This window comes from Cyprinus carpio, chromosome A12 (genome assembly GCF_018340385.1).
Source record: "Cyprinus carpio isolate SPL01 chromosome A12, ASM1834038v1, whole genome shotgun sequence".
Lineage (NCBI taxonomy): Eukaryota > Metazoa > Chordata > Actinopteri > Cypriniformes > Cyprinidae > Cyprinus > Cyprinus carpio.
This window is the reverse complement of record NC_056583.1, coordinates 3,904,155-3,922,144: the sequence shown is the minus strand read 5'-3', so window position 1 is coordinate 3,922,144 and position 17,990 is coordinate 3,904,155. Positions and strand designations below refer to the sequence as shown.

The window sequence follows — 17,990 nt, the reverse complement described above, 5'->3', positions numbered from 1 at the left end:
TTGAATTCACTTTGACTTAAAAATATAACTTGTGTTCTTTTTGTATATACCTATAGAAAAAAAAGAATAATAGTTGTCATTTTTACCAATTTAAAGTATTACAACCTATCAAATAACAATTTGTAATTCATAGAGATTTAAGGCATTATTTTTTTCAGCTGTTAAGTAGCAATACGGGAATCTTTGAAAACGGTGACGTCATGCGCGTGCATAGTACGTGTTAGGTATGTAAACATGTCGATTTTAAAGGCAAGCGTGAACAAACATACACAACAATGGCGGAGTATATGGTACTGTTGTTGCTGCTCAAGATTTTGCTAACACTTCTTCAGCAAAGTGTGGATTTAATTCACCAATATTACAGCCAACAGCAGAGACGCATCATATACGACATGTAATCGTCACTTCCCTAAAGGTACTGTTTACTAACAAGGTGACATCACCAACTACTGGCCTGCTAAACGTAATACAGCGTTTTTGGCCGTTTTCGTGGATATGTGTAAATGCGAATCGTTTTGAAAACGTTGTCGTGTATATGTGAAACTTTAAAAAAAATGCAAGGGAAAATCTTTTCAGTTTTTGACTACATCGTTGTCGTGTAAACATAGCTTTAGTCTTTAATAAACTCAAACTACCCTAAACTCCCTGACTACCCTAAAATCTATACCCATAACACTTTTATTCAGCAAGGGTGCATTAAATTGATCAAAAGTGACAGACATTTATAATGCTACAAAAGATTTCAGCTTCAAATAAATGCTGTTCTTTTGAACTTTCTATTCATCAAAGAATCCTGAAAAAAGCAACTGTTTTCAACAATGAAAGAAGCAAATCAGCATATCAGAATGATTTCTGAAGATCATGTGATCACAGGAATAAATTACAATTTAAAATGTTCAAATAGAAAAGCCTTGGTGAGCATTAGAGACTTCATAAACATGAAAAGATCTTAATCTTAAAGGCTATGCATCATTTTAAATATTTCTGTAGAGATGTAACTTGTTTTATTTTTTTTTTTAATTATTCTTGGCACCTTTTTGATTTTTTTTTTTTTTTTTTTTTTTTTTTTTTTAATGATGATGATGATGATGATTTTTTATCAGAGGAGGAACCAGAGAGCGACTCCTCAGGAGCAACTACACCTTTTGTGCATGAAAGAGTTCACTGTACTTTGAAAATATTTGAAACTTGGTCCAGTAGTAAAGACAGGGTTCCCACATCCTCAATTCTGTCTGATCAAATTTAAGGTCATAAAAACTCTTCAATATCTCTGCTTTTAGGGAAAAAAAAATGATTTAATGAATAAATGTGAGCACTGCATGTTCAAAATCACACCGCAGCGCTATTGCATGTTCCGAGCAACTGTTTATGATCTAATATGTTATAGATGGTTGTAAGAGTGCATATTTTATCTAAAAGACCTTTTTAATTCATCAACATAAACAATTAAAACACATACATTATAAATTAAAAGTCCTTCTGTATTTCAGCCTTTTTATAATTAAAAGTCCTGCATAATTCTTAATCTTCATTATTATTATTATTATTATTATTATTATTATTATCATCATCATCATTATTGGTATTTTTTGGTCACAGTTTCAGGCATGTGTCTTCCCCCTGGGCTGCCAATATTTAACACCATTATCATGTTCAGTATAGAGAGTTTATTAGTATTGACACAATAATCTGTTTATTGTCTTTCTTTAAACACATTATTATTGTATGGGCAAAATCTAATATGTGTTCATATATCAGTACGTAAACCCACAGTATATGTTAAATTAATCGGACATACAATCATACAATGTTTTATTTTGAGATTGTATGGATTTATTCTTTAAGTATTAATTTTAGTTGTGCAGGTCTTAAAATATGATTTTAAAAACTCTGCAGATTAATTCTTGGAGTGAAATATGGGTGAATCTGCCAAATTAGATGTTGTTTTTTGTATTAGAATTGGACTGAAGTTTCTGATTATTTGAGTGTGAGAAGCAAAAACTGACCTGAATGTTTCTGACAGACAGTGAGAGTGAGAAAAGGGCTCAATTATTTTTTTAAGTTTCTACATTTATATATTCATATTCTTATATTTTATATTATATATAAATATATTTAATGTATAAACATAACATATTTTTCTTAAATGTATACATGCATGTGTTTGTATTTATTTATACATTTAATCGTTTGACAGCACTAATATATATATATATATGTGTGTGTGTGTGTGTGTGTGTGTGTATATAGTTTTTATTAATACAGTTTTATTAATATTTTGAATTTATTTTTCATTTAATTTCAATTTTAATTAAAGTGTCAGTAATTTTATGTTTTGTCATTTTTATTAGTTTTTTAATGTCGATAGAATTTTTTATTCATTTTATTTAAACTAAATGAAAATGAGATGTTGGTTTGGCAACTGGCTAAATTTTTTTTTTATATTTTATTTTATTTCAGTTAAAGTTTATTTTATGTCAGGTAATACTATTGTTTTTTTTTTTTTAAGGTTTTAGTTTTCGTTAGCTATAATAATGCTGGTGTGGGTTTTGAATTTATGCACAAATAATATCTGTGACCCTGGAGCACAAAAGCAGTCTTAAGTCTCTGGGGTATATTTGTAGCAATAGCCAAAAATACATTGTATGGGTCAAAATTATTGAAAAAAATATTTTTCTTTTATGCCAAAAATCATTAGGATATTAAGTAAAGATCATGTTCCATGAAGATATTTTGTAAATGTCCTACTGTAAATATATCAAAACTTAATTTTTGATTAGTGATATGCATTGCTAAGAAATCATTTGGACAACTTTAAAGGCTATTTTCTCAGTATTTTGATTTTTTTGCACCCTCAGATTCCAGATTTTCAAACAACAAACCATACATCAATGGAAAGATTATTTATTAAATTTATTGGATTTATTATTAAAATTGACCCTTATTACTGGTTTCGTGGTCCAGGGTCACATATATAAAAAAAACTGAACATTAAAGTTTAGTATAATACATAAAAGTTGCACTTGATGAATTCTCTGTTTTCTGGCATCTGGATGCAGATGTTTGGATTGGTGTTTTGTGTTGTGAATGCACAGGTGCTGAACTGTCTCCTCTGTCTGAGAAAAAAAGAAGTTGAAATGAAGAAAGATACTGCGCCCAAAAAGAAGTTGATGTCCTGTGAGGAGAAGAGGACTCATTTGTCCAGGATGCAGCAGAAGGTTTGAGCTGAGCTGAGTGTTATTTCTCTTAAATGCCATGATTTGAGGTTACACTACTATTCAAAAGTCTCTTCTGCTCACCAAGGCTCCATTATTTGATGAAATATACAGTAAAAACAGTAGCCTCATATTGGAAAATATTATTACAATTTAAAACTGTTTTCTATTTTAATACATTCCTGTGATGCGCAGCTGAATTTTCAGCATCATTACTCCAGTCTTCAGTGTCACATGATCTTCAGAAATCATTCTGATATGCTGATTTACTGCTCAAGAAATATTTCTTATTATTATCAATGTTGAAAACAGCGGTGCTGCTTAATATTTTTGATCAAAATGCAGTTTTTTCATGATACATTCGTTGTCAGAATTCTTTAATGAATATAAAGTTCAAATGAACAGCTTTTATTTGAAATATATATTTTTTTACATTATAAATGTCTTTACTCTCACTTTAGTGTAATTTGATACAGCCTTTCATCGACAAGTTCAACTGTTCAATTCTTTAAAAAAAAAAAGTCAATAAGCTTTTAATCAGTAGTTTTATATTGAATTGTGATTTGAGGTCATTTTCTGTTTCATCATAAAAATCTACAGTGTTTTTTCAAAATACAGCTTGCTTCAAATCAAATGTTGTGATGTATGAAACGTTTAATGATTAAGTGCGGAGCTAGTAGTCTTTATATGAAACATTTTCTGAAATCAGTTTAAAATCTATTTCCTCAAGCTTCTGGAAAAGTGTTATACCTGTACACATGATGATTTTTTCTGTTCTGTGACCTTGATCCACAGTCGTCTTGTCCTCAACAGTGGAAGAACGCAGAGGAGAAGCTGCAGAAAGAACTTCTAGAAGCTGAGGCTTCAGAGAGCAAGGAGAAGATGATAAAGTTAGTGAGTCTTCCTGCAGTAGACGGAGAGCCTGTTGTTGTTGCAGGAGCTGTAGTGTATATTGACCATCGTTTGATTCCAGCACACAGAGACGCTGAACATTGTGTTCCTCATCTACTTCAGAATACTGAAGAAAGCTCAGAAGCCCATCTTACTCCCCTCCGTTTTAGAAGGTCTTGCAAAGTAAGAGCCACTTGAAGCAGTGTATAACTGCTTTATTATAATGTTATAAAGTGTTTTGTCAGTATTCCTCTGTGTTCTTGATTAACATGGTTAAAACTGTTTCCTGAAGGTTTGCTCATTTGATAAACTTGGAGTTCTTGGATGATTTGTTGGTGGTGCTGTACGGCCTCATCACATCAGGTGTAAGTATTTCAACCAGGAGCAGCTGCTTCATGTCACGTTTCGTTCATTAACATGCGAGCGTTTCCTTCCCTCAGGATCTGACGTATCGCAAGAGCCTTCACTGCATCCTCACATCCTCTCAGGACAAGGTCAGTGCCGCCTGCCACACAGCTCTGGTTCACAAACATCTCGTCCTCGCTTCCAACAGGTGACGTCCTCAACATCGACCCTTTGAAATTCTACAACCACTTATACATAACCCTGCTGACGCTGCACGCAGGTGAGATCTCCAGTGTCTCTTTGTTCTGCACGTGCAGAGACAGAGTTATTTAATATGAGATTCGTGGGACCCATTCGACAGACTATCAGGGTTTCTTAATTAACCTTTCCACAAATTAAGGTCTTAAAAGGTCTTAAATCAAAGAAGAAAGTCTTCAGTTCATGAAAGTGACATGTGGCCAAGTATAGTGTCCCATACTCGGAATCTGTGCTCTGCATTTAACCCATCCAAGTGCACACACACCGTGAACACACACCCGAAGCATAATCATGGCATTGCAAAAAAATATTTTTGTCTTGTTTCTAATATATATTCACTTGAGATGCAAAGTGAAGATATGAAGTCTAGTTTTCTGAGAAACTGAACAAAATGAGTCTGTGCTTAAAGCAAGTGGGCTATGAAAACTTGTTTTCCTTTTGAATTTAGTTGATTTCTGAGGCTATTAGCAGATATTTGTTCTTGTTTTAATCATAAATCACTTTATTTTGATACATCTTTCTTAAAACGAGACTTCTTACGTCATTTTGCTTCTCAAGTAAACGATTTAAGGATTTTGAGACGTTTGCACATGAAATGACAAAATAACTCTTGTCTGAAGGTATCAGACAAGTATCTTGTCACGCACTGAAGGTATCACTCACCCAATCACTGACAGTACGATTAAAACAGAGCAGATATTAAAGTGCTTATGTATATTATATTATAATAAGTTGCACCTTACTGTAAGCTGAACTGTAAGTGAGAAAAAAAAACATTTGCAGTAGTGGTGAAATACATCACATTCAAATATAACAATAAAAAGTAATAGAAAAAAAAACAATACAAAAAAAAACAGTATTCAGAACAAGAATAAAAAATATAAGTATAAAATAAACAAATTATAGTGGCAATTTACAGAATTTATATAAAATGTAATTGTGGAAAATGCACTACAAAAAAAATAAAATAAAAAAAAAACCCTACCAAAACAAAACGTTTGCTCATGTTTTGCATGCTTGATGTTAAAGAAAACAACGTATACTCCAGAAGATATGGCAGATCAGTGGTGGATGAGGTATACAAATCAAAATACAGATAACCCTTATAAAAGATCACTCCAGTAATAAATACTCCTTTTGTGTTTTACATGAGAACAAGTACAAACATACTCAATTTTCCTAGTTCTTGACATGTTTTGAGTCAGACAGGAACAGTTCATTGCATTGTTAAATGAAGATTCACTCTCAGCGGATCATTGAACCAGTGAGTTGTTCACTTCTGAACAAAGCAATCAGATCTGTCTGATTCATGAACGAGTCACTGAGTGTGATTTAGGAACTAATGTAAATCAGACAGCACTAATGCGTCTCAGACGCTGGTTTTTTTTAATTTTTTTACTATTTTTTGTTGTTGTTTATGCAATATTGTGGAGATAAAAGTGTGATATCATGCTTTGCAATATGAAGTTCCCAAAATGCATTTATCTAAACAGATTCAAAGTAAAAATACATAGATTATCGTCCATGATTTGCTACTTGTGTCAGAATTTGGTCCATCTGAATCACAACCACAATCATTACATTTCGTACCACTCACTATTTAGTATACACCTGTATATGGTGCTTTCAAAAACATTTTTAACTCATTACATGAAAATAATTAGATTAATAATTATTAAATTTGCAATTAATTTTAAAAAAGGTAACAAAACAGCCTTGAGTTCAACATTAGCATGCACTGTTAAATATAAAAGCTCAAATAAACTAAAACCTAGAAAGAAAAATTCAGTTGTCGGATGACTAGCATTCCTGATTCAGATGGCAGCAGCTGCTCCTTTAAGAGACTTTACAAATTATATGAATTTATTTGTTGTAATCAGTTGTAATTATTGTTAAAACTAAAACCATTCAAAAAAAAAAAAAACTTGAAAAACATAACATTAAAAAACAAAATGCATAAAATGTAAACTTATTTTAGGTCAGCTAGTTGCCAAGGCAACATTTCTAATTTCAAATTTTACTTAAAATACTAAAATGACTAAAACTAATAAAAACAAAAAAAGACTATAGATATTTGAAAAAAAAAATAAAAAATTACTAAAGCTTTACCTGAAAGTGGAAAAAATAGAAAAAAAACAAATTCAAAATATTAACGAAACTAAAGAGGTTGTAATCTGTGCTTGTTCTTTCAGAGACACTTTCACCCCGTGGTGAGGAAGTTTGCCGCTCATCTGATGAAAGGCGCTCCTAGTGAAGGGTCAGGAGCTCTCAGCATGGAGCTCAGCAGAAAGTACAGAGACAACAGCCTCTTTTTCATTGGCTCATTTTGATTTTTTATTTTTTTTTATAAAGACATTACAATTCTTTCATTGCATTTCTGCAGGACTCCAGTGCAGCTGTTTGAAGACTACAGTGTTAAAGACATGAGCTTCAATCCTTCTGTTTCAGGGCCTCCCTCAAAGAAAAAGGTCTGTTTTTCCATCTAACTAACAATGCTTCAAGCTTTTTTATTGTGTTAGTTTTATTTTCAAAATATTTTGTCTTCTTGTGTTGCAGGAACATTTCACAATCGGTGATGCGTTTTTAGATTCAGAGCTGAAGACCCAGATTGACGCTGCTCTTCAAAACGCGAGCGAGCAGACGAGTCTAGACTTCACATCACAGCAGGAAACCAATGAATGAATGTAAATTAAGAGCTGAAATGCTGTTTTGTATGCGTTTGTGTAAAATAAATGCTCCGAGATACCAGCAGTCTTTACTGACATTTTAGCAGGGCAGTCATGTTAAAGTATCCATTTGACCAAACATGGATTTCTCAAGTTTATTGATGAATGTGGTTGAATCGATGGTTTCAAGTAAACAACCCAATATTGACATCAAAATATTGATGATACATTCCTAGAGTTCTACATGTGCTGAAAACCATCACTAATAGAAAGTCTGACATGTTTTAAACTCCACACAGACAGAAGTTTTAGATTAACTATCAATGAACTAAAATAACAGCATCGTGTCACACTAAACATTTGCTTGTTCAAAACAAAGCAATGGTAAATATACACTGAAAAGATATTAAAGGACATAATGCTGTAGTGGACCACAAATAAAGTACACTTCAATGGTGCCTACATTCACTTAAATGTCAAAATATTTCATCTCTCTTAAGATGGTGCTAAATTACAAAAATACAAACATTATACATTAATACAGTACAAACAGGCTGGAGGAACATTCATGCCCTCACAAATAAATTAATGCAGATTTCATATTTATGTACTCTCATTCATATGTACACATCTGGAAAAGTACAGCCAACCTGGGCTATAATGTTCAATAAATTAGGAAAGATTTCATTTCAAGAAAATAAACGGACCACTTAAAGTTAAAAACAAAGAAAGAAAAGCAGGTCTGCTGTATGTGCGTTTAGAAATCACATTTAGATATATAACAGCAACATTTAAACTAACACGAAAAGAAAACTGGCATTCGATTACAAAGGCCGAATGGGATATAAACCTCGAAATTGTATTGATTTTAAATTAAAATATTCCAAACCAAGCACTACTGTGCCAATGAAGATCTTCAGCTCCCCATAAATGTAAAAAAACAAAATTCAAATAAATACCTGAAATGCAGCTGCACAGGGGGGATTCAAAAACAAACAAAAAAATTCTAGCTGTAATAAAATAAAGATATAAATCAGTAACAAATACATTAAAAAAAACACATTTAAAGTGATTTTTCTTCAAATGCTTGTTTTTGTAAATCTGTAAATAGATTTGTGGCAGTTTATAGAAAGGTACCCCTTAACATCTTGCATTTTTTGCTGTTGGTCATTAAAATGCAGTGCAGGACATGTGCAATGAAAGCAATCAAATCAAATTAGCTGCTAAAATATGCAGAACAAATCTGTCTTGCATCTTTCTCAACATCTTGTGCACATTTGCTCTGAACTCTAAATAAATCACGCCATATTTATATTCATAAAAGAACTCAAGGTTTGGAAGTTAAAAAACAAAACAAAAACAAGATTGTTACACTAACGTGCTGGGAGCATTTTTATGCTTGATTTAATTTCAGCAATCCAAAAACGGGATGTAAATAAAGTATTAAAAAAAGCTTTCAAAATACCTGGACTAATGTGCAAAACCACAAATAAAAAATGAAATGCATATAAATGCATTCATCACTTACAGTACTCTTTAAAAAGGAGAAGTAGTATAGAAGTGAGGAGAAACTTCCTTCATCTGACACTCGGTAACATACTGAACCTATCCTCAACTCACTCACCCAGGCCACTGTGTTCTGCACGGGACGAGCTCAAATGCCGTCCGCTCTGCATCACGTGAGAGTAGTGAACACCAGCGATGCTGCTCTGGGTCTGGACTCATTTATGCAGCTTCCAGTTCCACAGCAGCGGGAGGGTCCAGGTGGACGGGACAGGGGTGCGGTCGCCACACTGGGACACAACTGGGCTTTACCGCACACAGTCTCTGAGAACCCAAGCCATCCAGGCCTTCAGCCCCATCGACAGAGACCCTGAAAAGAGACCCACGGGAACATTCATTCTCCAGCACCACAACTCTTCACAATGAGCCTGAATATTCAGTTTTTCCAATGAAAAACAATGCACAATATATCACAATATTTCTGATGCAGAGTGAAGGTGTTTGTAGAGATGTTTTGTTCCATTACTGTTCATAAAAAAAAAAAAAAAAAAAGTCTTCAATATTTTTATTATGTTAACTATTTTATTATTACACTACTTTTAAGGTTTAAAGGTTTGAGGTTAGTAAGAATTTGAAATGTTTTTACTGAAGTCTCTCAGGCTCAGCAAGGCTGCACTTGTTTGCTCAAAAACAGTAATATTGTAAAATATTACTAAAATATAAATGAACTGTTTTCTATTTTAATACATTCTAAAATGTAATTTATTCCTGTGATGCAAAGCTGAATTTTCAGCACTGTTACTCCAGTCTTCAGGGTCAGCTGAAATGAATGAAAGCAAGGCTGTGAGGAACACGCATGCAGTCTTTTCAGATGTTGTACTTCAGCTCCTAAGGTTTTGTCTAATTTTCAAAAGCCTTTCACAAGTTCTGCAAAAAAAGTTTGCAAAACAAAACAGAAAACCCCTTTTTTCTGACTGAATGACAAACACCATAGTCCTTAACAGACTCATATTTATTTGCAACAAATTGTGTACGGAGTCGACCCTGATTGAGGTCTATTAACTATTACATGCCATTAATCAAGTTTTCACTGCTAGTAAAGACTTGATGCTCAGTTAATTAGTAGCAGTAGTTAATAACACTGTTAAAGAATAGCAAACTCTTTACATTAAACATCAGGTAGCTCTGCTCAACTAGCATTTGGGATACCATACAAAAACCGAACCTTGACTAAATCATACAATTAAAGGAACAGTTCAACCAAAAATTACAATTTTCAAATTTTTCAATGTTCCTTCATCCTAACAGATTTTTTGAGAAATGTAGCATTATATTACTTGTTCACCAAAGGATCCTCTGCAGTGAATGGGTGCCGTCAGAATGAGAGTCCAAACAGCTGATAAAAACATCACAATAATCCACACCACTCCAGTCCATCAGTTAATGTCTTGTGAAGCCAAAAGCTGCATGTTTGTAAGAAACGAATCCATAATTATTTTAGCTTTAAACGATCACTTCTGGCCAAAATACAAGTCAATTATGTTGCCTTCTCCAGTGAAAAAGTCCATTCCCTGTTGTCCTCTTTTCTTGATGGATTTGTGTCTTAAAAACATGCAGCTTTTCTCTTCATGGACTGGAGTGCTGTGGGTTACTTGTGGATAATTATGATGTTTGTATCAGCTGTTTGGACTCTCATTCTGACGGCACCCATTCACTGCAGAGGATCCATTGGTGAACAAGTGATGTGATGCTACATTTCTCCAAATCTGTTCCAATTAACAAAATCACATTGTATGGATGTGCACCATTTCATCAAATTTTCATTTTTGGACTATTCCCTTCAATATAGTTTTATCCAGGTCCCTCTTAGAGTTCAGACTCACTGTATAATATTAATGTCTGCTGTGTTAGTGTCTAGTACCTTGTGGGAGCTCCATGCACTGCACACACACACTGCAGAGCGTTCCTTCACTCCGAGGCCTCTGGCAGAGGCACCATGCTGGGACATGCAGCCTTCTCTTCCTTACTGTGTGTCGGCTCCTGAGCCGCTGGACCATTAGTGTTCGTGTTCACAGTCAAGCTCCGACTCCGACCCGTCAGCTTCCGTAGCTCACTGGCAAAAGACACGCCCTTCCGCTTGTCCTCACGAGCGATCTGAGGGACAGTTCATGAAAAAAAAATGCTATTAACATACTAAAACATTTATAATGTTACAAAAGATTTACATTTAAAAGAAATTCATTAAAGAATTATGAAAGATTACTTTACAACATTGATAATAAATGCTTCCAGAGCAGCAAATCAGCATATTAGAATGATTTCTGAAGGATCATGTGACACTGAAGACTGGAGTCAGCTTTGCATCACAGGAACAAATTACATTTTAAACTATATTTAAAGAGAAAACGGTTCTTATAAGTTGTAATAATTTTTCACAATATTACTGTTTTTACTGTTTTTTGATCAAATAAATGTAGCCTCGGTAGTGTATGCTTTAGTTTTAATTTAATACATGAATAGAAATGCAACAGAATGAATCTTTTTTCTTCTCAGATCATGTGTTGTTGTGTACAGGCCTTCAGCCTCACATGAACAAGTGTTCACCTGCTCTTTGAGTTTGAGGGTGAACTTCCCAGCACCCTTCCAGCGGCTCTGAGCCTGGAACACACACTCGTGGTCCTGCAGCACACGCTGACACGGTTTAGCCGAGGATGATTTCTTTCCAGCCGCGTCTTTAGTAACCTCCTCCATCAGGACGTAGTCACATGGGTTAGGGTTGCTCAGGATGCTCAGAGAGTACTTCGCTTTGCTCAGAGTCTATGACAGACAACAGCAGCTTCCATATTTTGATATTAACATGACAGAGAAGAAATCTTTGAGTGAGGTTGCAGTGATCTTCTGACCTGCTGGATGATGTCCTGGGCGGTGCTGTAACGCGGGGCTTTGATGACAGTGTGAGGCTGCTCAGGAGAAACATCATGAACCTGCACCAGGAAAGTGTCGTCCTCTCCGCCGCTCAACTCCTCCACCCCCTCCATCACCATGTTCTTCTCGTTGATATTTTGCTATGAGCCAGCAGGGGGAGCAACAGATCAAGAATTAAATGCTGAACAAATAAAAGTAATGGGTGTGGATATTTGATGAAGTCTGTATGGGTCTCGTTTATGTTGCCTAAATATATTGGAAATCCTTCAGGGTTATTTGTTTGGTTATGTTTTAATCCCAACATACACTGGGTGCTTCTAACATAACACTTGCAGTATTTCTTAATAAACTGATAGAATCTTCAAATTTTCTTTAATCAAAATATTTCCAACAACAACAAAACTATTTTTTATTGTGAATACTGTTTTAATTGGTTACCAGTTAAGAGTTTTTAGCTCACTTGCCATCTTGTCAGTCTTTATATCCTATTAACATTTTCAACATTTAATAATAATAATAATACATGTGTCTTGAGCATCAAATCAGCATATTAGAATGATTTCTGAAGGATCATGTGTCACTGCAGTAATGTGGAGTAATGGCTGCTGTTAATTCAGCTTTGCATCACAGGAATAAATTAGATTTTAAAACATTTTCAAATAGACAACTTTTTATTTACATTTTTAAAAAACTTTTCTTACTGCATTTTTATTATCAAATTAATGCAGCCTTGGTGTGCATAAGAGACTTCAGTTAAACATTTTTTACCAACACAAAACCTTTTGATGGTAGTTTATTCCTCTTTCAAATGTTATGAAGTTGAAAAGGTACTGCATAACAGGAATGACCCTTAGAAATGTACTTTAATGAAAGCGAGCACAATCTGGCAAAAGGGTTATACCTCCTCCTTGGTTTTCAGGTATATTCTGCCCACATATCCTTCCTGCGGCTGCCAGCTGTGAGTAACTCTCAGGAGCCGCTCGTCATTTGCTAGGGGGCGCTGCTGAGGTGCTCTCTTTGACTCGCACTTCTCCTTGGACAGAGGCATTTTCTCCTCCATCAGGAAGTAGTTGAAGGAGGTAGTCGGAAATAACTGGCAAGAAAGAGACTATTTAAGCGTGTTTATGTGCTGAGGAATGATGAAAATGTGAAGCAGACCAGTAAACACTGGAGTGAACACTACTTCTAGCAGTAACTTGTTCCCAATGAGAGAATGGATGACGATCATTCTCCACGAGGAGGACGCTTTGGCAACTGGATGAACTTCCAGGGTTAATTCGAAACAATTTCAGAACTTCTCAAGAAGAATGCTTACACTACTTCATCTGCAGGTGCACCCTGTCCTTTGGTTCAGTGCACTTAACAGTGTTCTGGTGTGTGCTAACCTGTCTAAACTGGCTCGGTTCTGTTGCGTTGACACTTACAGAGTCCAGGAGCTGCTTGGCCGTGGTGTATTCATCAACACACATTACGGTGAAGGGTTCAGGGCCTGGAACTCCATGCACTGTCACTTTGTGCTGCTGGGCGGCGCGTCTTTCCTCCGTGCTGAACAGCTGAGAGAAAAAACCACAAGAGTTCACTTTTTTTTCACATTCCAAAACATTTGGCTATTAAAGGAAAGAGTGGGTTATTAATATTGTTTCAGAGCTATTAAACAACTCCTGACAGTTTAACTAAATAAAATGATTCAATCACATTGTTTTTACAGTCAGCTGTGTCATGCACCTACTGTATTTTTGCGATGAAAACATGCAAGAGAAGATACAACCCAAAAAAAAAAGTTTTAGTTAATCTACTACTGCCACAGTAATTTACACACTTTCTTACCTGTGATCCTTATAATGTTTTAACATGCAAATACACTGTGAAAAATATTTTTGAAGTACATTTTACAAGAAAATACTATTCCAGTCTTTCTGCTTCAAAATTTCATTTTCAATTCAATGTTACTGGCTGTTTCTTAATTATTTGTGAAATTTCTGAGACAGACCCTTATTTCTCCCCCTTTTTTCAGTATTTTTCCAGTGGCATGGCACTTCTGTATACAGTAGCATATCTATGTCTTTATGATTTCCTGTTTTTAACGAAACTAGGCTGCACTGAGATGACAGGGACCGAGGGAGAGGAATGCAGCACATTCCAGAGTTTTAAAAACATCAGATATATTTGCACAATGTTTTCTCAAACATGCTGTCCACTCTTCTGTGGGACTGTAAGGCATATACAGAGAAATCATGAATGTAAACTGTTTTATTCCTGCTGTCTAGTTCCAATACATTTAACACAAATATCCTGACAGCTGTGTGGTTTATGAATGCTGTCTCACCACAGACACAGGCAGAGGTCCTCCGCTGGGACTCTCCTCCGTCCTACGGCTGAAGATGAACATACTAGAGATCTCCAGAGACTCATTGCGCAGGTTCCTCAACTGCAGGTGTCTGTAGCCTGGAATAATCAACAGAAAGCAAATGATATACATCAGACAATGTTTTACTCATCAGTAAGTGCTCAAATGGAGTAATCTCAAGCTAAATTAATAATATGATGTATATTTTCTATACAATACACAATGTAATATATATATAATATAACAGTTTTTAAATGTTTTTAATGAGGTCTCTTCTGCTCAACAAGGGTGCAGTTATGTGCTCAAAAAAAGAAAAAAACAGTAAAAACAGCAATATTGTGAAATAGTATTACAGTTTAAATTAACATTTATATTGTAATATATTTTAAAATGTAATTTATTTCTGTGATTAAAGCTGAATTTTCAGCATCATTACTCCAGTCTTCAGTGTCACATGATCTTCAGATATCAATCTAATATGCTGACTTGATGCTCAAGAAACATTTCTGATTATCAATGTTGAATGTTGTGCTACTCAATATAAATGCAGAAACATTTTAAAATATATTTAAATAGAAAACAATTCTTTTAAATTATAATACTATTTCTCAATACTACTGTTTTTACTGCTCAAACCTTCATGAGCATTATAGGCTTCTTTCAAACTTTTTGTGACTCCAAACTTTTGAACGATAGTGTACAGTACGTAAATTGCATATTTTGACCATCATCTATAAAGCAGACTGCAGTCATCAATCAATAATCAGCACAGCAGTAATTGCACTACGCTCCTGTTAGGAGTTCTTTACCTGCTTTGAGGGTTTTGAGGGGCAGTATCCGCTGAGCGGTGACCTGCGAGCTGTTGTTCTCCACGACAGCGATGCGCAGGAACGCCATATCCTCGAAGTGCACATGAAACTGGAAGTGCTCGTTCCACATGGGATTGAGTGTGTTACGGTGTATAGGCTTGGTGCGGAAATGGCAGCTGTCTGCCGGCATGCCCAACACCTCCACTTCCACACAGGGACTGCCGTTGGAATTCCCCGGACACACATTCTGTCCCGACACAATCTGTGTGCACATAATGAATGTCTGTTAGATTAGCTAAGAGTAATTTTGACGCTAAGTGGGTAATATGGGATACTTACAGTAAGAGTGTACAGCGTGGGGGTCATGTTCTCCAGGTCTCGATCCAGAGGGTAAAACTGATGATAGAGAGGGCAGCTTCGCTCCCACAGGACCGGGGGCTTCAGCACATAACCACAGTGACCATTAGCCTCAAACAGAGCTGCGTTCAGCTGCAGGGGCAGATCTAGACGAGAACATACCAGCCACAAACAAATTATTTTCTCAAGAAAGACTGACTGAATTCTTGAAATAATCTGTGAAATAATGCTTATCACCATATCTGAATATTTACAGATTAAACATGAATCCTATCTAGTAAAATGGTACATGAAATAAATTTAAAATAAAAACGGCTGTTTTCCTGGAATACTACAAAAACAAATGGTTGTTTTTAATAATTTATGTGTTATTTATTGGTTTAAATTTTAACAAAATAGTACATTTAATTAATAATCTCTTAAGGCAAGACATGCCAGGTGAATAAGGTAAAAACGTAATACTGTAGATACTTAATACTTCTCCAGTTAATTAAGAATTGCAATTGTTTTTTGTACTACAAGTTTTTTTTTTATGTTGTTTAAGTGTGAAAATAAGGCATTATCTAATTATATATGCACAAATTTAAACACTGGATAAAGTCGGGTACAAAATTATTGTTTCATTTTGTTGACAAATAATAAAATTGTTGATAAGAGTCAAAGGTTTTTACAACGGGGATTTCAGGTGTCTTTTTATCACCATTAATTAGAATGGATGCAGTTAACAGCCAGAGGGGAAAATAAAAAATAAAAAAACCCCTCTTCAGAATACAGCAAGGAATAAAACTCTAAAGTTTGGTGTATGTTAGTGGTGCTGTAGTGGAGATTTCTGACCCAGTGCAATAATTTTGAGAAAACAGCAATACATTTTTGGATGTTTTCTTTCCACTAATCGGACAACTTCAGGAAAACATACTATAAAAAAAATGGCCTGACTGATCTATCAGCGTGGTCAATATATAAGTCTATCACTATCATTTCCACTGATTTAATTCCTGTCCTGATGAATCTCAGCTGAGCAGCAGATATCAATCTTTACCATCAGTCTGATAGTTGAGGGCGACCAGCTGGATTCCGTGCAGCCAGAAGATGAGAGGATTGGGGTTGGCGGAGTCGATGCGTGTGGCCGCCGGGTACGTGCGGAGCAGCTGGCAGCTGGTGTGCTGGATGAGTTTCTGGGAGTAGCGGCGACACAGGCGCTTTGCAGCATTCTCATTGACAGAGGAGATATGGTAGCATCTGGGTGTGCGGATGATGGAGCTGAGAGAGGTGCTCGGACTCAGTGTCAGTGATGTTTGTTCCTCCCAGTTCATACGAATGCCCTCCAGACTGGCTGCAGGAGAACCAAAAACATTGATTTGATATTAAGTTGCTAATGCAACTCGAAAGAACCTACAATTTCTTTCACAAAAACTGTTTAAAAGTGAAACTAAGCACTATGAGATCAATATCTCATGTGAGTCTGAGTCATATCAATGATTTGGCAAAGAGACAAAAGCAGAATCAGAGCACGTTTAGAGAAGGAGAAAGTCTGCAACTACAAACATAGTTCATTTAAAAAAAAAAAAAAAAAAAAAAAAAAAAAAAAAAAAAACCTTACAAACTTGATTGACTTGTGTTGAAAATGAAAAAAGTTAAGAAATAAATATATATTAGTTTTCTAATTTTAGAGTTGTAAAGTAAAATAAAAACAGATATTATTATTATACAGTGAAATACAATAGTAATGGTATTTTAGTAATTTTAGTAAATGGTATTTTAAGTAATAGTAATTTTAGCAGTTTTAATAATTGGTATTTTTTTATCTTTTTATTTTATAATAATATTATTGTTAGCATTATTTAATAGCCATATTAACATATAATCACAAAATTTTGGAAGCCCTACAAACAAGCATACTAAACCTGGATTTCTTTTTCAATCGCATTTTAAAATGGAATCACATTTTTATTAGAGAAATAGTTCTAACATCAAAAAAGTGTCCCTATATTTTAGGAATATTTTTTTGGATACAGTTATGGATATATTTATATAAATTAGCTTTGCAGTACAAAGATGATTATAAGCTACATGTGCAATAAAGAGCTGCTTCATCTTGGTTTCGTTTCTTACAGTGGATTGTAGGTAAATATCCACTTCATCCAGTTCTCTCTGTTTTCTAAACATTCTGCAAACATTTCAGCATGAGTGAACCATCAGAATGGATCAAACTGGATTGTAAACAATTCAGACCTTTTTGACTGAATTGTTGAAAAGAGTGATTCATTCATTAATCTGGCATCACTAGTTCTTATTCTAAATAGCTGATGGAAAACACACGAGATGATTGCCGACGGTTCACAGGTTGGTATACTGTATTCTCTATTATCTGTAATATTTTCCCACACAGCAGTATTTTGTGCCACAGTAAGAAGGGTCTACTGACGGCCCGTGACTGAGGCTTTCAAGCTGCATAAAGCAATATAAAAGAATCATAAAGCTGACCTATAAGATTCAAGCTTCTAATCTTTTATTCATTGCAAAAGCATAAAAAAAGAGCAACATTCTTCAAAATTTCTAAGTCCGTCAGATTTGGAATGTCATGAGGACGAGTAAATGCTGACAGGATTTTCAATTTAGAGTGAACTATCCCTTTGATAAAAATAAACTGCTAAAAAAATAGATTCACTTCTCT

At 34.8% G+C, this 17,990-nt stretch overlaps 2 protein-coding genes across 6 annotated transcripts in view; one reads left to right on the top strand and one right to left on the bottom strand.

Annotated features, from left to right (window-relative positions):
* The first annotated feature begins 232 nt into the window (after positions 1 to 232).
* Positions 233 to 7,403, top strand: LOC109077579 (nucleolar complex protein 3 homolog). Its single transcript, XM_042767192.1, has 9 exons — positions 233 to 415; positions 3,096 to 3,218; positions 4,011 to 4,109; positions 4,189 to 4,289; positions 4,399 to 4,471; positions 4,547 to 4,600; positions 6,902 to 6,999; positions 7,093 to 7,177; positions 7,266 to 7,403. Exons 2-9 carry the CDS (start codon positions 3,138 to 3,140, stop codon positions 7,389 to 7,391), a joined length of 717 nt encoding a protein of 238 aa, XP_042623126.1. The 5' UTR covers positions 233 to 415; positions 3,096 to 3,137; the 3' UTR covers positions 7,392 to 7,403.
* Positions 7,404 to 7,516: 113 nt separating this feature from the next.
* The window catches only part of LOC109065353 (1-phosphatidylinositol 4,5-bisphosphate phosphodiesterase epsilon-1-like), a 77,719-nt gene continuing 67,245 nt past the window's right edge, over positions 7,517 to 17,990 (bottom strand). For 4 of the 5 annotated variants that reach the window (XM_042767187.1, XM_042767189.1, XM_042767191.1 and 1 more), the window contains 10 exons: positions 16,356 to 16,649; positions 15,299 to 15,462; positions 14,960 to 15,221; positions 14,130 to 14,248; positions 13,228 to 13,356; positions 12,705 to 12,896; positions 11,782 to 11,943; positions 11,483 to 11,695; positions 10,800 to 11,032; positions 7,517 to 9,248 (listed from right to left, as the gene is read on the bottom strand). In XM_042767187.1, coding sequence (XP_042623121.1) covers positions 10,847 to 11,032; positions 11,483 to 11,695; positions 11,782 to 11,943; positions 12,705 to 12,896; positions 13,228 to 13,356; positions 14,130 to 14,248; positions 14,960 to 15,221; positions 15,299 to 15,462; positions 16,356 to 16,649 — 1,721 coding nt within the window. In that variant the 3' untranslated portion in view covers positions 7,517 to 9,248; positions 10,800 to 10,846. The remainder of the gene's footprint in view (positions 9,249 to 10,799; positions 11,033 to 11,482; positions 11,696 to 11,781; positions 11,944 to 12,704; positions 12,897 to 13,227; positions 13,357 to 14,129; positions 14,249 to 14,959; positions 15,222 to 15,298; positions 15,463 to 16,355; positions 16,650 to 17,990) is intronic. The other variant, XM_042767188.1, reaches the window with a different exon arrangement.